Here is a 26,251-nt window from a genome sequence, read left to right as displayed (position 1 = left end):
CAGCAAGAGACAATATATAATAAAACCAAATTACTGTATGTAACAGACAACAATTTCAATTACGTGACCAAAGTTCTCATTGAAAAGGGAAAAAGCACACAGCTGTTATATTACTACACATGTCTGTGGCATTCTAAGACCTTTAATACACATATGTACTGGTTATATCATCTTAAAAATGGATACTGCAGCACTGGAAAGGTTTCAGAAATGTTGAAAAGAATAACCAGTGACATGGAACATTTTCGGCATACCTAAGATGAGAACTAAGGCTACTGACAGAGAAGGGAGGAAAGGAAAAATATGATATAGGTCTATAAAGCTGTCATGTCATGTAGAAGGAAAATAGAGAATGATTATTCATTATTTCTGACAATGTAAGAATCAAGAGAAGCAAAAGAAATCATTAGATAGCAGGTTCAAAGCAAAGCAAAAGAAGGACTTTCATTACACAGTATAATGAAACTCTGGAATTACCTTACAAGTTTTTTGTATAGTAAAAGTACACATGGATTCAATAAGCAACTAATCAGAGATGCCCAGCAAAGTTTATTAGACAACTAAACTCAGGCTCCAAAAGGTCCAGTATGGCAGTACTTATGTATGTTCTCAGGTTGGGCCATGCTGGCAAGCTGGTTTACTGAAGGCTGTTTTATGGAAGCATTCAGATGTATGTGAAGTAAATAGAATTTTACACAAAGCTCCTCCTCTATTTTAAAGTAGTACTATCGGGTTGCAAAATTAAGATTTTGAAAATTAGAAAGTGTAACAAGATAGCTGTGCAAACTTCTGATGGCTTGCATACCTGTATTATTACTTAACAATCATTCACGTGTGCACCTTTTTGACTCCTCTCTCCTTTCACCTTCAAGCTCCAGAGGACAGAATGGACAATTTTCATGGATGCAACCTGATTCCTTTAGTAAGCACAGTTATTTTCCCTAGAATTCCTACACCACTGACTTTAGAACATAAGAAATACTAGCAACATTAACTTGTTCTTAGTATGGTTCTGAGTAACATTAAACTTGATGTCCTGACACAGAAATTTCAGACCTGCTGCTGCTTTTGGCACAGACCTCCTGTATGATGCTGATCAAACTATTTATGGCTTTATCAGATGACTGAGAATACTCTTTGCTTTGCAGCTGTCCAAGTTGATCCTTGGTACCTGATCAGCCGTCTGAGCTGCAAAAGACGGCAGTAAGAACTGCACATGCTCAACAGCTCTGCCCATAAGGCATAAGGAGACAAGTGCTTATGTTCACGAAAGAACATTTTGCTCACACCTGCTGACTACGGCCCTTCATATGGGATGCACATCGCATGTTTTTTAAACACAGGCGAGTAGTCTACTACAATGCACAGTTACACACGTTTGTGAACCAACCCTAAAAAACAGCTTACATATTAGCCTGCTTTACTTCAGGCTCCATAAATAAGTAAAGAGCATCATCTATCACTGCCTCTCAGCTCAAAGGAAAGAGAAAAACATTTCTGGAACTTTGTACCAAGATAATATAAGCACTTAGGCACAACAGTAACGTGATATGAAAAATAAGTACAGAATGAGAAACTTAGGAGTTTGATTCTGCCTCAAAAGATCCATTAAGCAGCTTCAGGCTAGCCTTCATCACAACTGCAAAAGATTTACACAACCATCACATCCTTCAACTTGCCTATTAATAGGCAATATAAACTTCTCGGAGAAGAAAAGCAACCAGAGCAGTAGACATTGTTTTGGCAAATCAAAACATAAAGACAACCTAGCAAGAATTTCATTGAGTCAGCTTCCAAAAGCTCTTAAGAGAGGCTTCTGAGATACCTGGGAAGGACAGTGGGGTATAGCTTGAAATAAAGGAGACAACCCTCCCATTCTTTCTGAATGGCAGCTACAGTAAGCCAGAAGTACTGATGCTCAGTATTAACACCTTATTGAAAACAACAAAACAATCCCCACCATTACCACCAGTGTGTGGAAACATACCCAGCACAGGGCTTGTCCTCTTCTAGGAAAGTTATAGATGCTAAATTGGTTGACTAAAGGAGAGATTCCCTCTTGCCTATTCTGACCACTGTCAGGACAGACAAAAGGACTAACAATAAATGTGTTAAGACACCTTCTAAAACACAAGCAAATTTTTTTTAATGTGTTTGTGCAATAAGTAAGAACTTTACTGATTTTCACAATGGAAAAGATAAAACCAGAGACATCAAATGCTGTTAGTAGATGAAGATGATGAAAACACATACACAACAGGAAACAAATCAACAATTCCAGAAAACACCAGTTAAAAGCTTAAAAGAACCACTGACTGAGGACAAGTTTCTTACCAAAAATGTAGAGGAGCACCAGACAACAGTTAAATTCATGGAGGTCATTTTCTGCAATCAGTAACTAACAAGTCTATGCAGAAATGGTGGACATTACAGTAAACCTTGAAGACCAGCCCTCTCAGTAACAGTGTGATTTGATTCTCTATGAACAAACAACATAACTCTTGTCTGAAAATTTCATGCTGATTTTGCAATACAGTTCAGCTGTTGGTGTTACTCTGTGGAACTATGAATTTAAGATTAGCCTGAAAACACTTCTCTCACAAAACTCTGTAGGTTGATTTTGCTTGAGCTAACAATTTTTCAATTTAAACTTCCAGAAGTTGATTGTAAGAGCTGGTCAGATGTCAAACGCCACACAATGAACTGAGGAAGAAAGCTGAAGAGAGCATGAAAAAGAATTCAGAGCTGGATCTTTGCTTCCCATTTGTGAATGCCCCAGTTTGGCTGAACCTGACTACCTGGGCACAAGACATTACACAGCAGAACGTCACCCCACCCAACACAGCATGTCAGAAGATAGCAAAGGTTGGTACAAGACAAGTAACAGCCTGAGGTTTACGTGCCATGGAATACTGTACTTTTTATTTGATGGTGGTATTGGTTAGACAAAAAGCAGGACAGCCCTTTTCTTCAGGAGGTCTTTGTAAAGAGTCATGAAGTCTGAAGACACACTGCTACTGATGTTACAGAAAAGGGTGGGAGGTGTTAAGAGTCAGTCATTTCAAACAAAAACTGCAAATGAACTTTCATTTGTAAAAAACATACTACCAAAGGAGAATGCATAGTTCTAATGGGTCTGCAATCCATAAGAACATTAAAGCCATAATTTTCGCTGTTCCACTTAGCCTTTTCTCCTCTCCCCCCCCCCCCCTTTTTTTTTAACTTAAATTTCAAACTGGATCACAGGACAACATTACTTCTCAAATATTTGGGAAGTGAAAAAGTATCTACAGCTTCCATTCATGGGGGAAAAAAAAATAAAAGGTAAGTTTCCTTAATGAAGTTTTATTGTTACATTCGTTATTAAATAGTGAAGGGTATATAAATTACTTTTTACATGAAAACACTTTGGCTTTCTCAAACTGTGCCTTAATTCCCTCAATAGTTTTATGTGCTTGTACACATACATACACAGAGACATAAATGAGTTACCTGATCAAAGAGCTGCTTGCCTGTTGTACTGGGCTGGATGGCAAATTCCAGCTCTGCATCCATTGTGGTTACTCTGACATTGATCTGCAGAAAATAAAGAAATATTTAAAATCATACTATAACAGTATCATGCTCCTACATACTGTGATTAGCCTGTAAAAAATAACATATGGTAAATAAATTCAACAATTTTAATGGCCTTACAGCCACACAGAACACAGCAGATATAAAAATGAAAAATCTGAATAAAAAGAAAAAAAAATTCTCATTTTTTATTTAGTATTAAAACATACTCAGGATAATATTTAACACTAGGTTTGAAGGTCAAAGCAGGGAACAAAGTTCAAAATCAGTTTAATGGGATAGCTGACGTGACTGCTTAGCACTCAGAGAACACTGGGACATTCAGCTACTGGGCACTATCTTTCGGTGGGCTTCATGTAGAAGTTCCTAGTCATATACATATCATTTGAAGGTCTTTAAACATAAAAAGACAAGCAGCCTCCTGCCCTGCCATTTCTAAAATAAAGAGGTTCAACAATCTTAAAGTATATAGAACCAGAGCTTTCACACCTCAGGACACACTACTAAACAGGTTTTTCATCAGTGGAAGAATAACTATAGAAACTAGCTGCCCTTAATATTGATCACTTTCAGTATCTTACTACAAGACTGAAAAATCACATCTATACAATTATCTTCTTCCTTTTCCTAGGAAAATAGAGGACAATTTTCTCGATGACTCTTAACAATCCTGGCTTTTATCTGTTCTAAAACAAGCAGTTGAATATTCTAGGAGATAACCGGAAGCCTTATTTGAAGTACTTACTTGAAGTACAACAGTCTGTTCCAATTTCTCTTCAACTGTTACACACAGAAGTGAGAATTCCCATGAAACAAAACAAAGTATTAAATGCACGGTTCTGTCTTCCCACTGATAGAAGTGAGGAGTGGCTTTCTGTTCCTACTACCAAGGTATTACATTATATTTATCTTTAGTGAATAGGAATACAGAGTGTTAAAGTTCAAATCTACTTTGCTATAAATGCAAAACCCAGAAACATGAAACTAAAGGTGCACAGATATATTCTAATTTCTTTCTCTCTACTATAAAATATGGAGCAGGAATAAATTAGGACTTGTATTACAGGTTCTTACACTACTTGATCTATGCCTGTGTAAACTATTTTCCAAAATTTTGCCACCAGGTGGAATACTTTGATAAGTGAGAGCCTGCAAAAATCTCTGCAAAGAAAAGAATACAGAAGGGAGATCTAAGGTAAAAAAAGAAAACTGAATAGAAGATTCCCTCAGCAACAGATTACACTTGTTCACTCCTTTCTTTAGGGTCAATGTAAACGACTTTGGCCATAAACTGGATACATGACAAGAGTAGTGGGACTCTGAAGACCTCTAGGTTATAGACCTGTAAGCAGGGAAGATAGTGGAGGTTAGCAAACTGTTTTTGTGTGCAAACACTGATAAACAACAAGAGTTGAAGGCTTTGGAGTAGAAGACAGTAAACTCTTATTGAAAAAAAAAAATTAGAGGGTGTGTGTCAGGAAGAGAGCAAAGAGGTGTTTTCTGCAGGTTCTCCTACTCTGCTCATATTGAGAGGAAAAAAAAAATTGCTTATTCTCTAACAGAACAACCCATTTTAAACAGGTCTGTTAAAAAAATCCTGCCAGTTGCCCACTGGGTTGACTTGGGGGTCACCCCTTAATTATAAGAAGTTAATTTGTTAAAGCAGCTTTTCAATTTTAAAAATGAAGCTTGCTTACTTGTAGCTGCCCTAAAGCAAGTTACAAAGGATAAGGCTAAAATGTAACTTTATTAAACACCAAAGATTGTCATTTAACAGCACCACTGCCAAAACAAGAAGCATTGAAGGAGATCTACAAAGCAAAGCAAGTTCAAATAATTGCAGCAGACAAGCTCCTAAAGAGTTGCAGCAGAAAATTCTCACATAAATATCCTTATAATAAATGTCATAATCTATAAATGCAAGAATTACTACATGCAAGTCTATATTCCTCACAAGAACTAAAATATTCAAACAGTACAACAACAGATATAATAGAGAGGCAAGCTCAACACAGTCTGTAGATTCTGGTCACTTCTGGATGTCACTGCCTCGAATAAAATCTGAATACACAGCTGCTGCATCTGCAACAGATACAAATACACATCAGGAGTACTGGCTCACTTACACACCTTTAACTGCTCCAGTTTTCAGCAATTTTCTTTTTCTTTGAGCTTCTGGTTAACAGCCCAATTGCTAATTCGTATCTACACTTCTGGCTCTCCTAAGAAAGTCACAAATTCAATGACAGCAGTATTAAAATGTTACCTTTTCTGACATGAGTTATTTAAGAAGATACTCACAAAGTTAACACTACACTTGGTATTTTCCTTTTGAAGGCATTTGGACTGATTTAAGATTTTTTGGCATGCAAACACAGAGCTTTTGCTACCTTATAACATTGTTTCACAGCTTCAGTTATTTCTAACCATGGAAAATAAGAAGGTTACTTTTGGCAAAGCCTGAGACTGAGCCCACAAGGTTTACTTATCTAAAACTCAATCACACAGCACCCTCTCAACAAAATCAAACCCCTGCTGTCAGTTATGCTGTCTGTAAAATAAAGCTAACCAACTGCATTAATAAGAGTCAGGAGGGAAGTTTCCACATTATTAAAAGGCAGGGAATTGAGAAGACAGGCAGAGATATGGACTGCCACTCAGGTAATCTGCTCCTGGGTATCCGGCTACTTTGAAACAACACTTCTGATGTGACACTGGTGACAGAGGGAAATTATTTGAACCACAAATTGTGAAGACAGACACTAATCTGAACATAAATACCCTGAACCGACTTTACCACATGAATATGGAAGTGGGAAGGAGCTCTTGCAGTGGTAACAAGAGAAACAGATGAAGGTTTCCTGAAGCAAGTGTTGGAAGGCTACCGCTGCTCATACCACAAGACCCATTTAATGCTTTTCAATCTTGCTCTCACCAGGATCACACATCTTCCTTCAACCTTAGGGAACTATGACAAAGCACTAGGCAAGATGTAGCCAATTCCTTCAGCTGCTCAATCACAACACAAATCCTCTTCTGCTGTGCAAGGACTCAGCATAAGAACTGCAACAAGTCTCATTTGGTATATTCATACATAATTTTGACTGAACTCTGAGCAGATGTCTTCTATGGATCCCGCTCTGGTAAACTAATCAAGAAACTCTGTAGATGATTCTGCAATTCATAGGAGTACGCCTGAGAAAGCATCCCTTTTTCCTAAAGTTAAAAAGTGGCTATATGCAAACATTATCTTCAGTGCCACAATTTAACAATTCATATTGCTAATTACAGAACTAGATGTCTCTAGCCACATATTAAACACTAAAATACCATGGTGGTCATGACTGGGAAACACTTAAAAATGCTGCTGCAGTCTTAGTAACTGAGTAACTTAGACTTTACAAATCCTCTGTCAAGGTCCATGTGGTGAGTCAGAGATGTGGAGTGAGCACATGGGGGACAGCAGCAACACAGAGGCAGCCTGGAGCACCCTGCCTGGATTAAGACCTCTGCTGTGGCGCTGGCAGCAAGCGGGTCCTGCAACTCATGGTTCTCAAAGGGTGAAAATAAACAAACCCACTAAGAACTACAAAAAATGGGAAACAGGAAAAGTCAATTTAAAACTATTTCCCTTTGTCCTATCACAGCAGGCCCTGCTGAAAAGTCCATCCCCATCTTTCTTCTAGGCCCCCTTTAAATACTGAAGGCTGCCCTAAAGTCTCCCAGGAGCATCCTCTCCTCAAGGCTGAATAACCCCAACTCTCCAGACTGTCCTTATAGGAGAGTTGCTTGAGTCCTCAGGGCGTTTCTGTGATTCTCCTATGGACCGTCTCCAACAGGTCCATGTCCTTCCCTGTGCTGAAGATTCCAGAGCTGAACACAGGACTGCAGTGGAGGGTCTCACCAGAGGGGCAGAATCACCTCCCTTGACCTGGTGGATGTGCTCCTTTTGATGCAGCCCAGTATACAGTTGGTTTCTGGGTTGTGAGCACACACTGCCAGCTCATGTCCAGGTTTTCATCCACCAGTACACCCAAGTCCTTCTCCACAAGGCTGCTCTCAATCCCTTCATCCCTCTCAGCCTGTATTGATACCAGGGGTTGCCCCAACACAGCTGGAGGATCTTGCACTTGGCCTTGTTGAGCCTCATGAGGTTCACATGGGACCACTTTTAACACTTGCCCAGGTCCTTGGCATCAGAACTAGCAGTCTGAGTCCACCTGTATTTTACCAGAGTTGGTTCATAGAATCATAGAATAGTTAGGGTTGGAAAGGACCTCAAGATCATCTAGTTCCAACCCCCCTGCCATGGACAGGGACACCTCACACTAAACCATCCCACACAAGGCTTCATCCAACCTGGCCTTGAACACCACCAGGGATGGAGCACTCACAACTTCCCTGGGCAACTGATTCCAGTGTCTCACCACCCTAACAGGAAAGAATTTCCTCCTTATATCCAATTTAAACTTCCCCTGTTTAAGTTTTAACCCGTTACCCCTTGTCCTGTCACTACAGTCCCTGACGAAGAGTCCCTCCCCAGCATCCCTATAGGCCCCCTTCAGATACTGGAAGGCTGCTATTAGGTCACCACACAGCCTTCTCTTCTCCAGGCTGAACAGCCCCAACTTCCTCAGCCTGTCTTCAAATGTCTTTAGCATGGTCAAGGGAAAGAGAAGAACACATACCTACGTACATGTTATTTTTGTGAAAGGAGCAACTGAAGTTTTGATAAGATGTTGCTAATGGGTTATGAGGACATTTGCCACAGCTCACAAAATAGTATTTATTAAAAAAAAAAGTAATAATGAAAAAAAATCTGAAGTAATTTATCTGTGGAGGAATTTATCAAAATCAATGAAGAATATAGTCAATGAAGACACATGGAGCAATAAACATCCATGTGCACATATTAAAAGCACACATTTTATATGAGAATTATACTTTTGTTGTATTCTTTCACTGCTTTAAGACTTGAAAAAATATAGCTTAACAGTCTAATACTTCCTATTATTGTACCTTCAGCCATTGTGTGCAGATGTTTGCTGCGGCACTTCAGCTTTCATCAGGAAGCCCAAAACTGAGTAGGTATCAATATTAGTAAGAAAGCCATTTCAAATTACATGGAAGAGGTTTTGCTATGTTTTGACAAGTGCAGTGTGAATTAGTCACATGTAAAAGCCACAAAAAAACCAGTCCAATTGTCAGGTATAAGAAAATTTCATACGGCAAAAAAAGGTTTGTTCACACTAGTGCAGCTGATAACTGTATCAAATTTGCATATTAAACAATTTGTGTTAGGGAGTAGCAATGTGTTGGTCCCACTGCTTTACACACTGTACAAATATATGTATCACACTCTTGAATATCAACCTTAAAGCAGACATTGGAAGAGATGTAAAAGTTAATGAAGATAAGGTAAAAAGATAAGGATTAAACAGCATTAGGAACAGAAGGCTACAGAATAATGGTGAAGAGATTTTACTAATAGAGAAACCAAAAGAAAACAGCCCTCCAAACTGACACCAGTTGTCTATGCTGCAGAAACAAATAATCTATTCAAACCATAATTCAAATACTGCACTACACATCTCAGATTTTCCTGTAAAACAACAAGGAAACAACTCAAGGAAAAAAGTAATTTTACAGTATTTTAATTCAACCACTTTAGAGAAATTAACTTGATCTCGTACATATTAATTCAAATTTTAAGCATACAATATCATTCAAGAACCTGGTATCCACTCCTTCCGAATACACAACATTGTACAACGTTCAAGCCTAAAAATAAAAATAAAAAGACTTTTTTTTTAATCTTAGTAGCTTTGACATCTACCCACTACTACCCAGCATAATGCTTTCTCCTTCACGCCTTGCTGCCTTGTGCAAAAATGCCTCAAAGTACCAGCAAAAACAGCTGGTAATTTTAACTCCTCATACACCCTATAAATGTAACTAATATTTCAGTCAATTAAACCTAATCTTCTTAGCCTATGAAATGATTAACCGTTATGTAACTAATGAGGTCTAACTTTAGTTTCTATGTTTCTATTTTTGGGAGAGATCTTGGAGAAAGGCATACAGCAGAGAAACATTCTGTCTATTCTTTTAGGAAGAAAAGACAAAAATAAGATTGAACAAACATTCTATTCTTTAGCAAGCAGAAAACTAAACACACTGAAAACAGAACTCCAGTTTTGGGAGCTCCAGTTTTGATTACAGCAGCAAGGAAAAAAAAATAGGGGAAAAGCTCCTAAAGATTACCATTCAAACGAGGCAGCCAGAGCAAAATCTGAGGTTTCATTTTTATAGATCAAATTACTTAACCTTTGACATATACTACTTCTTCATTCACTGATTACTAATTATAATTACAGCAACCTGGAGTTTACAGGAAGAAATCCATATGACATTTTCCAAGAAATGTAATTAATTTAATTTCATTTTTTAATGGTTTCTTTAGTTTAGCTTCCTTCTAAGATCTCACATGTGCCTATTTTGCCAGGAGACATACAAGAACATCCCAGCACATGAGAATTCTATATAAAAAGCCCCTCATAAAAGGAAAAAAAATTTATCTCATCTTCGGCATAAGTCCAGCTTCTCTCCTAAGATATGGTAGCAAATTTCCATTCCTAGGGTGGATTGTGAGCTCTTCCAGCATCTCTGCTATCCCAGTTTTAAAGATGCTGCTTTTCTTCTGAACAACCACAAAACTGCATTTCCTATGATTTTCTCAGGTCCTAAAAATAGAGGGAACCCTGCCTGCCTAAATTTCATGGTTCCAAACACAGAATTTAAAAAGAAGTAACCTCATTCAGGCCATCTTTCTTTTAGTCATCACTTCTGAGACCTCACTGCTCTGTAGCACCATGGAGTTGAGGGCTGCAGGAAACACATGTGCTCACAGTGACTTTATGCTTCAGTCTTAAAATACAGTTTTCCAGTTGAGAACCTCTATCAAAGATACTATTCAATTATCATAGCCAGGAATCAAAAAGGTCAGAAAACAGTATGCTGCAAATCCATTTTCCTGTCCTTAATAGTGCAGCTTTCTGTAAGAAAAGGGCAGGATACAAGTAACTACCTCCAGCTTCAGGAAGTGCCAAAATACTGCCCCCAATCCACAGGTGAGACAAGGAGAAATTATAGAAACTGTATTGTATGGCCATTTGGACAGTAGTTCAAGAGCAAATCTCAGAACACAACTTCTAGCCCTTAGACAGGTCCATGCTCACATTAGTCAGTAAGCTGTAACAGTTCCAAATGCTGTCATAATATACAGATTATTTATAATGATAATTTCTGATTAAAAGCAAAAACCTTTTATACACAGAATTATGGAATAGTTAGGGTTCCATGTATAGGTATGAATATGTCTACACACAATGCACAAAGACATGTTTATTCTTAGTAACAGATCTGCGGCCCTGCTCATAATCTACTATCTCAATGAAACATCAGAAAACCAAGAAAACCCGAAGGCTATTACATAAACTAATTGAGCTGAATAGAAATAACCTGTCCTGACAATTCAGTTCCTTTTCCGAATGCTTTGCTCACTGGATACAAGCGGAAGAGACAACCAAAAGTCACTTAACACATGGCAGATGAAATCTTGAGCAACCAATATTGTATCAACAGCAAAATAATCAAGCTGCTGAATAATTATCTTTTCAAAGAATTCTAGAACTATTATCAACACAAAAGCTTGAGTTTTGGTTTGGTTTTTTTTTTCCCCTGGATAGAAAATTGATGAACTCCTTTCTCAGCTGAAGTGTGATGAATAGGAGACCACAAACATTGCTTATTTCTTCCATTTAACACTTACCTTCTAGGTTTCACCCTCTACCATGGTAAAACTACCACCTACGCGGTAGTCACAGACACTTTACACATGTTCTGGCTTCCCCTGCTAAATCCTGCAGCAAGTTCTTCCACCAGTTCTCACAGACATTGAGTCAGGTTCTAATAATGCCTCCATTAACCACTGTATGCCATCTCATCTCAAAGTCAACAATTCTTGGAAAGTCATTCCTCCTGCCAGTCAAATGGGCTCCAAGTTCATTGTGTTCTGTAAGTACTGCCCCATCTCTAAGTAACGCTCCATGTAACTTGCAGTACCAAGCTTTCTTGATCTTTTTTCCACGTTGGTATTAAACTATCTCAGCTCCAATTGTACATTATTAGATCTTATGAAATCTAGAAAGGGCAGAGTCAAAACAACTACAGCTGTTAAAAGATCACCACTCTAAAACATGAAAACCCTGTTAGATTTTAAATGAGTGAAAAAAACAGCTACTTACTGGTTTCGGCATTTTTCTTGTTTTCTTTAGTCCCTTGTCCACTTAAGTCTTCCACAAATGCTTTGTCCCCTTCTGCCAAAAACAAAATTGAAAGGGTTGTTTTTACATTAATCAAAACATAACAGCAAATAGCACAAATTCCATGACAAGTAAACAAGTGTTCTACATGTACAAAGTGTGCTTTTCAGTAGATGCCGTATATAAAAAGTAACTAAGCCAGTAGCACAGTATACAGGTCTCTAAGTAGTAGCCTCCTTTCTAGTTTTTGTAAAATATGAATCCACTAATGTTAGAATACAGAGACAACAGTTCCCCAAGTGCTACAAATTCTTTTAAAAGCTTTTGGTATCCGACATCTTCTAGTATAAAAACCTTTACCATTATTTACTAGGAAATAAAATTCATACAAGGAACTCCAAAGCTGCAATTTAATCTGTCAACTCTAGTCAAACTTGAAACATCATGAAAACAAAGAAATAAACCTAACATAGTTTTAAACCATCAAAACTGTATTTCATATCTATAAAAGCATGCTTTTCTCTCACTGAAGGGATGATACAGTTATTTTTCCCAAATGAAGAGAAATGCAAGTACACCACAGTAAAAAAAAAAAAAAATGGGGAAAAAATCTGCTCCGCTTAAAATAATAGAGCTTTTCTTCAAAAAAAGAAAAAAAAAAAGAAAAAAAAAAGCAGAAAGTCTGTAAGTTATGTCCACATGGTAATGAAAGTATTTGCTATTGTGTTCTGTTCCTAAAAAGGTTTTATGTCTTGAAAAAATCTGCTTGCAATGATACTGGTAGACAGCATCCTGCCTCCTTTTCAATTCATTCTACCTCAAGAAGAGTAAACAGCTTGTTACCTTCCTGCACGATTTTAAAGTAATGACTTCCTGCTGCTGGTCTGCAAAGAGTACCAAAGATGGCATTGCCTTCAAAAATAATATTAACTGGAATTACACTTACACTAAGAAAAAAGAAAGTGACATACTAATCAGAACACCCTGAGATTCCAGTATCATAACACTCCAAGACTGCATCAGATGTATAAAATTTTTAGAAGTGCTTAAAAATAAATAATAAATGAAACAAAAAAAGATACAGGGAAACCCCAAAATATTTAGAGTGATTTATTTTTTAAAAAATTATATAAATTCTCATCCATAAATAAAAATGCAAATACAAAGTATAGTTATATATATTTACAAAAGAAGTTATTTTTCCTTGCTTCTTGGCAATAATACAGTAAACATTAAAAACATTTGCATGGCAACCTAAGGTGTTCTACCACTTAATTTGTATTTCTTTTTCTAATCTGTAAAGATATGTTCAAGAAAAAGGGCTAGAAAAAAGAGATAAAGGGTGAAAACAGAATTTAAAAAGCATCAGTATTGTTAGCTGGTAAAGAAAAATTAATGTTAAGACTAAAGATGACATACAGATCTAATGGTATAATGCAGATATGGAGCAAGTTTCGTTTATTGAAACATCAGTCTGAAAAAAATTAAACCAACATCTTTCTATTCATTATGATAAAATTAATGTAGCACAACTATACACAATATTACGTTTGTCTAGCATAAAGACAATTACATCCTGTAGATGTATTCTTTTTTTTTAATTATGGCAGATACTCTAAAGTATTGGATAGCAGCAGTAAGACTACTATTCTAAGATATTGTTCAATATATTCTTGGAAAAAAAAATAGATTTTTCTGGAATTCCTCTCCTTTTTTTTTTTTTGTAACCACAAAACTTTTTGTCGGTGAAAAAAAAAATAGGTTTACAGGTGCTTACAACACTGGCTTTTGATAAAATTCAACAGCACATTTCCAGTTCACAGAAGAGACTGCTTCTCCCTCTTCTCCCTTTCCCTAATGTACTCTTCAGAAAAAAATGGAAGGAAAGTAAAACGTAAACCAAGCTTGACTCTAGTATCTGCTAACAGTCAGCAGGATTCTGAGCTGCAGTAATCCCTGTGTTCACCTTTTTGACAGCAGAGGCTCACTGCTTGCAAAACTGAATGCAAATTGAAGCCCTAGAGTTAAGACTCAGTTAATTAATGATGCAAAAGCTAAATTAGATTCTCATGCACCATTTTATAAGCGTGCCAAGCAAACAGTACTAAAAGGAATATTAAGTAGCATAACTATTCTTATGTGCCTGCAGTTATATTAGCATCGAAAAGAAAGGCCATGGTAAGATGACTGATAAGAAGTCCAGTCTCCAGAAGATAAATGTCAACATATGGCACAAGGCCAAGATCTGTATTATCAAGTGATTACTCCCTGGGGTCTTTAAGAGAGACCATGTCAATCACTTTCCAAAATGACTGTCAGAACCTCATACATTCTGGCACTGCAAATTCTTCCATCCCAACTTATTGCTTTGGGTTTTACCCAAATAGTTTGTTAGACTACTACCAACCAATTCTAAATTACTTATTTGAAAACATGTATTAAAATCCTAAGGTAATTTTTAAAATCTAAGCTGTGACTACAAAGTTGAACACATTATTTCTGTCATCAAATCACAACTGGTAGACATGCAATTTAAATGACTTCACAGAATTGTTTGCATGCAATAAAACAAAGGTGTAAGCTGAAAGTAAGAATCCTTGCGCAAAACTCAATAGAATTGAAGCCTGTCAGCCCCAAAGACCACACAGGCCTGATAAATTATCATAGTACATGGGCAACATGGAAAAAAAAAAAATCCCAGGTATTTTTTATTGAAGCGCTTGCTGTAATAGCTTTTCCTATGATAAAATAAATTCATAAATAAATAAAATTCTATCATTTATTTTTTTAAAAAGAAAGAAAGCTGATAAATTTAGAAGCAACTATGTTGAATTTGTTTCAATGTCAGATAAAAGAGACCTTGTGCCACATTATAATGGAAAAAAAAAATCAAAAAACTTAAATTCATGGGCCATGGTATCCATTTTATATATAATGCAGAAAACAGCCCGTGTCTACGTGCCTTCATACTAAAAATGTTATGCAACTTCTAAAGAGTATATTCACACAGAAGCATTACAACAAAGTATTATATGAATATAAAAATCAAGTTCACAGATCTTAAAATTGTGCAAAAATTGAAAATAAAATAAGCAGTAAATAGAAAAATAACACCCTATCTCTCCCAATTATTGGCATCAGCTAACACTAAAAACAAAACAAATATAAGGAAAATATTTGGCCAAAAGAAACCCAAAATCACTGCCAGAAATATCAAAATCACTGCCAAAATGTTGTGCATCTCCTTATCATTACTGGAGTCTGGGTTCAAGTCTGCTACTTACGCATTTCCAATAAATTTATATTTAGTGGATGAAACCTTATCAGTTTCACTAAATTTTTATCTTTGAAACAATTAATTACTTAACACTCACGTGAAATGGCACTGCAAGTAAGAGAAAAACAACCCAGTCAGCTGGGATTGGGAATGACAGCCCTGTCACTTCCCTCATTCTAAAACCAGTTTGTGATCTACTAGACATAAAGGCTCATCACTTTGGTATTTCAATTCCCAAAGGTGCCTCTTCCAAATCAGGATTAGTAGGCTTGCGACTTTGCAGGGTTCCTACTGCTGTAACATTCCAGCCCTTGAAACCTTCACAGCATATGCAGTATACGGACTCTGGACCAAATCACCAAAACATCAGCAGGCTCCAAAACACAAGCAAACAAAAAAATCATCCAGAACATCAAGAATTCTCTCGAAATGAAGAGCTGAGATTTCAGCTCATTTCACTACAACACAGTTAGGATTTTTAGATCAGTATTACCCATGTTGCCAGTTATGACACAGAAGCCAACAAATAAAGCAATTGTTGAAAGATGACAAAGCTTTCTTCGCAAGACGATGGTGAATAAAATGCTTCATGCCAAAATTCTGTCAAATAGTTTATGCAGCAGCTGGTTTCAAAGGAGACATTCATACACAGCCATGGGGCTGAGGTCAGGTGAGGATGGGATAGGAGGCAGAAGGCTTGAGCAGGACACCCAGCTGGCACAGAACCAACCCTCAAAAGCAGGATGCTCATCTGACAGCTTCTCTCAGAAGCCATCTCTTCAGCAGTGTACCTCCTAAGCTCTAGCAAAAGCTTCAGTCTCAATTTTCCTACATAGAGATGACAGGGACAACACATCTTCAGCCACAGCAATATAACTCACTCATTTACAGGAGCTTACTTAAAATTATTATTCTTTTTCTTTTCAAAGTTTTATATCATTGCATTTTTTTGTGATACCTGAAAGTTTTAGATCTTTGGCAGCAGTAGGCAACTTACAGGCCAATGTACCTGACTAACTGGTCTCAGCTTTCTAAAAGAACGCCTCTGTGCTCCAGAGCAGCCTGTGAATGCCTGTAGGGCAATCTTCTTCTACACTAACAGCTCCCTAATGACACACTCACTGCAGTCCAATAACGACGTTCATTCCTCACAGACTTTACTTCTGCATACATCTTTTTCAGACTGACAGAGAGGTTGTCTGGGATGCAAGCAAACCGGGGGGGATGGACAACACCAAAACAAGCTATCTAGCTCACAAAGAAAAAAAAAAAAAAAGGAAAATAAGAAAAACAAAGAGCTGAATTCTGTAAGTAACATGCAATAATTGAGATTTGATGAGTGCTAGATATCACATGCAGAGTTTTAGGTACTATTTGAGTACTGTATCTTTAGCTTCTTAAAAACCACCATTTTCCCCAATCCTCCCTTCCCTAAAATACTTGCTATAGGCTTGCTGTCTCTTTTAAAAATAAATGCAATACAACCAGTAAATTGTTACACACTAAACATATTTATAGTTAAATTTATTTTGAAGAGTGAAATGTTCCTTCTAAACTGGAGTTCCTGAGAACTTCAGAAGCACAAATGAAAACTTGGCAGTTGCCAACACAGTAGTTAAACAAAAAGCAACACAGACCAGCCAAAGAATATTCATGCCATACTTGCAGTTTTGCCAGTTAATAAACTGGTATGCTATAGCTGTGCTGTACAATTTACATACAGTTAATATTTATTAAGTTTAGTAACCTTAACTTCAAGTTTAACTTCAAAGTACTCAGAACTGCACTACTTAAAATAACTCTAATATTTTGAGGAGTCCTGCAATGACAGGAATGCCATTCTTCCCATGTACATCTGATATACCAGCAAAAATGGAAATTACAGAGTGTGACTGGTGCAGGTTTTTGCTGTTTCAAAGTGAAATAAATCTTTCTCTAAAAATTCAGTTAACAAAGAATTATGACATAACCAAAATACTAAGTATATCCCATTTCAAAACCATGTCTTCTATCTTCTAAATGATGCTGTTAAGTCTCTTAGAACTGGCTCTGTAAGATAAAGGTAACTTAAAACCCTGAAGTCTCCATATACACTAGCTAGTGTTCTTAAATCAAAATGTTCTAGTGTAAAGATTATTAACTCCCTTTTGGGGCCAATGCAATATTTGTGTTTCCTTGTACTACATGACTTGAAGGTTTCATTTCACAGAGTGCTCAATAAACATCTAAAACAGAAAGGGAAAGAAGCTTTTAAATTCAAAGCACAGTAAAGAATTAGCCTCCTGGTAAAGTTAACCCACAAATGCAGCCCTTCAATGTTGAAAAGAAAAAGTTTACCTAGGCCCCTTCAGATCTGGAGTAAACTTGCTGAGCATGCAAGATACACAGAGTGCTGCTTTAATGGATCAGTATCATTCAACAATCAAGACTTTCTTCAGAAGTTTGTATAAAGCTTTGTTTACATTTATAGACTTGAAAATCCTCCCTTTCCTCTACTCCCACAGACTCCTAATGTAACACAAAGCAACAGGACAGCTTTGATGTATTCAACACATCCAATAGAAAGTAGTAATACCTTAACTTCCCTCTTTACCTCTGCCAAGAGAAGTACCCTTTCTCAAAAAGCAGAGCAAGAATGCTGAAGAAAGGCCACATACTTATCCTGGCAATGGCTAAAGTAACTTTCTTTACCAGGAACTGCCTTCTAATATCGTAACTCCTGCACTTATTACCCCTCTAATTTTGCATCTTGTAGGTGGAGCCATATTCTCAGTCTCTTTATGGCTTTACCTTATTTTCTGTGAACCAACTCTTTTTCTGGCAATTTATCAAGCCCTGCAATTCTCTCTTCTGCAATGGCAGAAACAGTCAGACCAGAACTCTTTTTGTCATCTCTCCTAACACTTTCACACCACTTCTTTCAGTCAGCATTCAAGGGAAACTCTCTGGACAGCTCCTGACATGTCACACCATGCCATTTTCCATGTGTTTTCTAAAGCTGTTTGTTGTACTTCTGCTCTCTGGTCTCCCAGCCTGATAGAAGAGCTGTGTCACTTCAGCACAAAGCTTGGAAATATGCCACTGCCTTGCAAATGCCATTTGCTGGGAGGCTGCCTATCTGGGAACACTGCACTCACTTGTACTTTATTTTTCTCACAGCCTCTCTTATGCTAAATCAATAGATCAAAATTGGTAAGTTGAATAATCCAATAAACAGTTACTACTTGTCTCTTATCTTTAACGATCAAGAAAACTACCTCATCACAGCAGCCATAATGTTACTGTACACCAACTCCACGTCTTCCCTCACAACACGTATTGCCCAGCAGCACTGTGCCAAAACTCTGTGTAACAGCTGACAGCAACAAAGGTATTTCTGTGATCCCTGGGTTTGTGAGGTGCTGCAGACACATGCATCCTCAAAACGTTTCTGTGACCTAAACACGATGACAAGCACCTCTGATGACAAAAAAAACAGACTAAGATGCACAGACATGTCTGAGGCCTGACACAAACCAGTCACAAAGACAGAATTAATTAAAACTCAGGACGGCCACTCCCATAACTCTGTTAAAAAAAAAAATCTTTTTAAAAGCCTGTACCAGAAAAGGGAACGTGAAATACTTGCCTAGGGTGTTACATAGACTGGAAAGGCTTAATAGCACCTTGCAACTGATGTGATTAGCTGGGGCTGGCATAAAGTCCAAAGAGGGTTTTTTTTTTCTCCACGTTCAAATGAAGAAAACTGGCAGAAGTGAATGCCACAAAGTTGAAACTAAAGCCCCTTATCTGCGCTAGGCTTTAAGCAGCGAGGTTAATTACAAATGCCCACGACTTGTAGAAAACATTAATCCATTCAAAGAAAAAAACAATGCACAAAGGCTCATTCAGGGCCGCTGTGCCCATTACGTCGGTCAGTATTTAAGGACTCTAAAACTGTGCATTTGTTGAAAACAATAGACAGCAACAGATGCTTCGCAGCACTTGTTTATGAAGTAATTCCTTATTATTCTTCCACACCGCCACAGTCAGCTGCCCGACCCGACTGCCACATGTCTACGGTAACCTCAAGAGCCGCGACGCTCGGGGACATGAATAATGCAGCGGGGGCTGCCCGGCTCGGGCGCGCTCCCGGGGCTTCCCCAACAAAGCGCCCGCAGCCCCCTCATCGGCAGCGGGGACTCGGCGAGCCGGGGCCCCCTACCAGGCGGCGACGGACGCTGTGCCCCGGACCCGATCGGCGCGCCGCACCGCCACCGCAACAAGTCTCCTCGCTGCGCGCCGGTGTCCCCCGCCCCCGAGGGCTGCGGGCGAGCTCCCGCATCGGGCCGCTGCCGGCGCGGCCCCCGTGGCCCGGCACCCCCGCTCTCCCCTCACAGCCGCCCGCGCTCCGCTCGCCGCGGCGCCCCGTGGGGCCAGTGCGGCCGCTCCCCGCCTCACCTGGGGCTCCGCTCCCCCGAGAGCGCTGCGCAGCGGCGTGAGCAGGGGGGGACGAGACCCCGGGGTCGGCGCTGGGCACGGCGCTCTCCGCTCCTCACGGGGCGGGGCGGGGCAGGGAGGTGTGTGTCCGGCCCCCCGCCGCGCTGCTGCCCCTCGCAGCGGGGCAGGAGGCGCTGCAGGGCCGCGCCGTGCCGTGCCGCTCGCGGCGCCGCCGGGGACGAGGCGCCAAGCGCGGCGGCGGCGGACAGACCCGCAATATGGCGGCGGCGCCGCCGCTCAGGTTTTCCCCCTCTCAGATGTTGCTTCTGCGCCCGCTCATGCGCGGCGCAACCAGGCCTGCGCCACAGGCGACGCGAAGCCCGTGCTCGTAGTGCCGGCGCCGGCGGAGGGGCGCGGGGGCTGGCGGCGTGAGTGGTCCACGGGCGCGGAAGGAGCCGTGCTCGGCGCGGCGGCGGTGGTGCTGCGGCGGTGAGGGGTGGCTGCCGGGGAGGGTGGAGGGAGCGGGTGGAGCACGCTCTGCGAGGCGCCGGCCGGGCACGGCGGTCCCGAGGCCTAGCCAGAGCCCTGTGGCAACGTTCTGCGTTCTGGGCCTGAGCTGGGGGGTGGGGAGCGAGCGTCCCGCGGGGGCCTCCTGACCCCGGCTCTGCCCGCCCGTGTTTACTTATAATAGCTGCGCGGTCTTCCTTCGCGTAAGTCAGGAGATGAGGAGAAAAAGAGCGCTTCGGTTAGCGCAGCGGATCAGACAGGGAAAGTGTCAGTGAGGCCTGATCGCGGGTAAGGGAGGCGGTTGGCAGCGTGGATGTCTTCCTTTCGAAGCTCCGTGAGGAAATACCGTGTCCTTTTCGGAGAGGAAAAGGCGAGCGTGTGTGCTGACGGGTGCGGTACGGTGCGATAGGCGCGGCAGTTGAAGACAGCCGGGGGCATCACTGGCCGGGCGCAGCGGGCAGGACGGGGTTCGGGGGTGAGCTGGGAGCTGCGAGGCTCCAGCTGACAGGGCTCTGGAGCAAAGGGAAGCCTTAAAAAGTGCAGAATGCAGTTTGAGTGGAGAGCGCTGTTCTCGTACATTTCATGGAATCATCTAGGTGGGAAAAGACCTGTAAGATCATCGAGTCCAACCATCACGACAGCCGTTACCCCAAGACTGCCAAGACCACCACTGAACCATGTCACTAAGGGCCTCATCCACACGGTTTTCAAACATTTCCGGAGAGGGCAATTCCACCATTGCCCTATGCAGCCTGTTCCAATGTCTCATCACCCTTTCGGTGAAGAAATTGTTCCTAATCAATCCAAACCTCTCCTGGTACAGCTTGAGCCCATTACCTCTTGTCCTATCACTTGTTACTTGGGAGAAGACACCAGCCACCCCCTCACTCCATCCTCCTTTCAGGTAGCTGTAGAGAGCAATAATCACAGTTAATGAGACACTTGCTCCTTTTTCATCACTCAGGTGGGAAAAGAGTTACACTGGGGGATGGGACACAGACACCACCCTCTTTTTTTCCATATACATATTTTCATTTTTTCATATACATTCCCAATAGGGATGGAGAAGAAAACAGCAGTAAGGAGAATCCTGAAGGATGGAGAGGTTGTAGCAGTGCCAGCTCACTGTGTGCTTTTGCAGTTTACTTTTTGTTTACAGGGTGCTTCCTGAGCTTGGTGGCAACACAGCCAGAATGGACAAACAGCAAGGCTCAGTGCAAAGGGATCCACTTGAGTTACCAGCTCTGAGTCATGCAGCTACTATTAATACACCTAGCCCTCTGGCTGTCTGATAAAGAAAGGTTGGGGGAAGAAGTGAGAGGAATTTTCAATTAAAGCTGCTTCAGAAAGAATAGTAATAACATTTTAGAATGAATGGGACATGGGGAGAAGGAGAGCAGCCTGGCAAACGAGAAGGAATAATCTCCCAGAGGGCCTCTGGCTAAGCTGGGGTTTTTTAAATTTGTTTGGACGGAATTTTAAATAACATGCTGATAAACTAGATGACTATGTAACACAAACTATAACAAAATTAAATTTAATTATATAAGAATTAGTTTAATTGCTTCTTCCAGGGGCATTTAATGAGTTTAATCTGTGATGATTTTATGCCTTTTACTGTATATTTCAAAGAGATGTTTCTCTTGCAGTCATCAACACAGAAACTGAACATCTCAGTCTTATTAATGGTGTGTTCCATTTCCTCTCATGGGCTAAAATTTCAGTTCTAGCTTTATGTATGCTGTTTTGCTCCAAGAAGGAAGTGACAGTGGCTCCTCTTTCTTCTTCGTGAAGAGCATCCTGTCTTGAAACAGAGTATTTTGCAGTACATTAAATTTCTGACGGGTCCTGCAGCCTGTGCAGATTCATGGTTCCACTGACCATCAGTATGACATGTACTCTCCCCTGTTCAGGCAGCCTTTTCCTGCAGGTCAGAGTAAGATCCAAGGGAAAAGAAAAAACCAATAACCCACGGAAAACCAAACCCTACGTCCTTCAGTCACCTTAAGAAGTTGTCTGTGGTTCAGTGCACTGCACAGATAAAATGTGTTTACTTCAGTTGACTGAATTAGAGGCTCACTTTTCTTCCAAAACACTCCATTGTGAACTGGCTCAAATACAGAATTATTGCAGTAGGACATGGTTTCTTTACTAGTGTTGATAGCATGTGGAAGAAAGTTCCTTTCAATCTGTTCATTATCACTGTAGGATATGCTTTATCTCTTACCCTCTTAAATGAAGAATATTACTGCTCAAAAATGTCAAGGTAAATAATATTCTTATCTTCCTTGTCAACAGTATAATGTGGCTTCTCGCCTTCCTTAACAGGGTGTAAAATTGCAGTTTGATAAAACAGGGCAGTAAAAACAAAAGTGTAGTTAGAGATTGTATTCTTTTTAGCCATGAAACTGAAACTATAGAAAGAACTACAGGCAATAAAGAGAGCTTTCAGATACCCATATCAAATTACACAGTTCTTTAAGAGGTAGGTTATAAAGATAAGAATGCCATAAGGGCAAGATAGGAAGTTTGTCTTCCAGCAATAATGCCAAAATACAGCTTTTCATTCAAAACAAAACAGATTTAATTTAAAACTTTGATGGCCCTATCTGAAGAATCAATCCTAGAATCACTTTTGAAAGTAAAGGTTTCTTTTGGGGGCCAATACTTCTCTTGCTTTACAGTGCACCTGCAAAGGCATAAAGCATTAGTGAAGACCCAGTGGTGTGTTAGAATCTACTTTTATTACAGCTATATACACAATCCAAGGGCATTTACTGGACGAGGCATTTTGGAAAGAACTAAGGAAAAAAAATCACCTTGAGGAATTTCTGAATTTTTTGGCACCTTAAATGGTATGCAAGATGTCTTTATCCTATAATTCAGCCTGGATTTATAACACCAGATAGGATAGAAGTGCAGTTCTACCCTTCATACCATGCCCCTCACATGAACGGTTGTATGTGGATGTAGTCTGCATGCCTGGAAGCCAGCCACTCTGGCTGAGAATATTTATGCATATGACTCAATACACACTCATCTATTAATATGTTTACAGAAGCAGATCTTACATAGTCTAAAATTATTTCAGGGTAACTTTACTATTACTAATTGTATGGTCTAAAACCAAATTGTTTATTCTTTTGTTGGTATTTGAATAACAGTAATAGGATATGTTACCTTAATGGGCATTAATCGTACTCATTTTCCCAACAAGTATGCTACATTGCCTTTTAGAGTCTTTGCTAGAAACAAAGGAATTGAAAGAATTTTGTGGTTATTAGATGAATCCAATTCACAGATATTTTAAATATTTGGTGATATTACAATAAATGTCTGGAGTAACAGTTTTTATGTCTGTTGTTAAATTTGTCATTTAAAAGTAAGTGTATCTAATGCCAAAAAGTGTTTTTTAAAGCATTATTAAAAACCAGATTTTGATGAAAATATGTAAGGGTTCCAGTAGTAACACTGAACAATCCAAGTTGTCTTTACTGCATGCATATACATAGCCTCAGCTTTGATCAAATTCAAAAGGCGAAATGTGGTATGATGCTGGAGGGATTTGTCCTTTTCCTTTCTGAAGCACCATGGCTGTGTGGAGCTCACTTATGTCCCCCTCAGTACTGTGATCCTGCAGTCGACAGCACCTCCACAAGCCTCAGCTCCAGGGAAGAGAGTCCATGTCCAGGACCCTTCAGCCAGATATTCCCCTGCATGAGCATTGCTGTTGAGGGAGGGCAGACCTAGTGTGCAAAAAGTTACTTGGAAGGGGAATTTTCCCTCCTCTTCAGGGACATGCAGGAAACAGGAAAACACCACGTGAAAGCCTGATCAAAACATCTGAAAAACGGATCAGGATAACCTGCTAATGAACTGCTGTGTTGGCAGCTGGCTGGGTGTCAGGCCATTCTACCTTTGTTGTAATAACCCACCTGGAGGGGCTTAGCCGCTAATGTTGACATTAAACCTTGGCTGACAGCAGACACCTTTATCACTGACAATCCTTAAGGTTGTTTGCAAAAGTTTTGTCCTGCAGCCCAGTGAATTCCAGCTGGGGAAAGACTTCAGGAGAGCATCGCTTCTCTTGTCCACCAGAAGCAGACAAATTGCACTTGCCTAGGGCCTGGGTGAGTGAGAAACCCAAAAGCATTACCACTGAGCAGCTTGTGCATACGATGACCTCTTCCAATGACACATATTCGGTTCTCTCTTAGGTATTTAGTCTTTGGTACTACAGCAAAGACAGCAGTCGTGTCAGCCTGCATCAGGGCCAAGTTTTAATACTACTGCACAAGACAGCAAGTAGTAAAATCATTTGTTGAGGAGTGTGTTTATCTTACAGTGTCAAATATGGATCTTAATTCATTTTATGTGAATCAATATTTGCATCTCTGTGGTAATAATTTGTGCATTTATTTTTTGTACACAGAGTATTTATTATGCAGTTGTTACGTTCCAGCTAGTATTTCAACCGCCATTATAATTTTATTACTTGTTTTTATAACTGTTGGTAATTGCACAACAGACAAGTCAACAAATAAAGCTGCTCTGCAGTTAAGATGGGGGTGAGCTGTCTGATTTCCTGTATCCAAGATGGGACATATCTGCTTATGTCATTGCTCTTGTCTCCTGTTACCCAAACATGCCTTCACTGATGCATCAAGCTGTCATCTAGCAGCTGACACCTAGCTGAAGTTACTGCTTCTGGCCACGTAACATTTTTATCTCATTCATAGTTACAATTATTATGACAAGCACAAGTTGTTCTGCAGTGACAGCATTGGGTTTTTAGTGACAGCATTTATTTTAGTTATAATGTGGCGGTAGCTGGGTCAAGTTGCTGCCATTGGAAATCAGTTATTGCTAATCATGGAGGTACTCACTTCAGCAAAATAATACTAAGTATTTATAATGAAATAAAATGGGATGTAAAGTACTAGGCAGAGTTAAAGGCACCAATCCTGACAACGTTTTTGATGAGACTGTTTCTGTGGAGGAAAAAAAGGGGAATGTATTTATCAAGGAATTGGATGCAAGTGTTTGAAAGCTTGCAAAATATATAGAACTTTTAGAGCCAAGCCAAATGCTTTTGTGCTTTTGTTTTGGGTTTTGTTTGGTTGTTTGTTTTTTCCCTAAGACATATGTACACTGTTCTGAGATACAACCATACACCTTTATGAATAAACAAAATGATATTAAAAAGTAGAGTTTTTTGCTAGGAATCTGTCACTTAAGTATTCTGTGGTCCTGACCACTTCTAATTATACTGCATTTGCTTGCTTCCTTATTAACAAGCAGGAATAAACAAGACTGTGGAAGGAGAATTGCAACTTTTCCAGCAAAATGCATTCTCGGCTTTATATCATCTCCCTGTTCTACAACCCCGCAGAACTGAACTCCAACCTTTCGCCTCAGCTCTAGCCAAATAGAGTGGTTAGGGCTTCTTTTTCTAAATGGGAAATTCCTGTAATATTTATTTAGGGAAAAAAAGAGTGAAAATTGAAGTAGAATGTTCAATTTTGTGTTTTCCAGATATGAGACATTCTTGAAAGCATGCTGGTAGCATCACAAGATAAAAAATACCGGCAGAACCAAAGGAAACACCCCATCACTTATTTTAAGGGGGTGTTCTACAATGGTTTCCCCAACCCCTTCTATTAAGAAAATAGAAGAAAATTTTAGTTATAAGAAAACAGATGGCAATTTTTGCCACAGTTGGTTTTAGCTAAACTCTGTGTAATTCTTAATAATAAAACTCTGCTGGAAACAAACAAACAAACAAAAAAGTCCCAGTAAGAACATGTAAAGAAGTAGAGACTAAATACAGTTACTCTTATTTTAAATGTTATGTCTTCACTGAAATCACTGGCTTATTTCAGAGTTAATTTGCTAGTGCTGAGTACAAGGTTGTAAGTCCACAGGCACTCTGGGCTTCTGAAGGAATTGTGGCCAGCAGGTTGAGCGAGGGGATTCTTCCCCTCTGCTCCACTCTCATGAGACCCCACCTGCAGTCCTCAACACAAGAGGGACATGGACCTATTCAAGCAAGTCCAAAGGAGGCCATGAAGATGATCAGAGGGCTGGAGCACCTCTCCTATGGAGATAGGCTGAAAGAGCTGGGATTGTTCAGCCTGGAGTAGGGAAG

The 26,251-nt window shown here is 39.8% G+C and overlaps 1 protein-coding gene across 1 annotated transcript in view; it reads right to left on the bottom strand.

Moving 5' to 3' along the window:
- Positions 1 to 20,228, bottom strand: part of RDX (radixin) — a 40,092-nt gene extending 19,864 nt beyond the window's left edge. Inside the window, exons 1-3 of the mRNA XM_065678622.1 lie at positions 19,618 to 20,228; positions 11,883 to 11,954; positions 3,493 to 3,576 (exon numbers count right to left, since the gene is read on the bottom strand). Of these exons, the coding sequence (XP_065534694.1) occupies positions 3,493 to 3,576; positions 11,883 to 11,894 (96 nt within the window). The 5' untranslated portion in view covers positions 11,895 to 11,954; positions 19,618 to 20,228. The remainder of the gene's footprint in view (positions 1 to 3,492; positions 3,577 to 11,882; positions 11,955 to 19,617) is intronic.
- Positions 20,229 to 26,251: the final 6,023 nt, after the last annotated feature.

The sequence above is a fragment of the Lathamus discolor genome, chromosome 4 (assembly GCF_037157495.1).
Source record: "Lathamus discolor isolate bLatDis1 chromosome 4, bLatDis1.hap1, whole genome shotgun sequence".
Classification (NCBI taxonomy): Eukaryota; Metazoa; Chordata; class Aves; order Psittaciformes; family Psittacidae; genus Lathamus; species Lathamus discolor.
The sequence above is the reverse complement of the archived record's forward strand: the minus strand, read 5'-3'. Positions and strand labels throughout refer to the sequence as shown.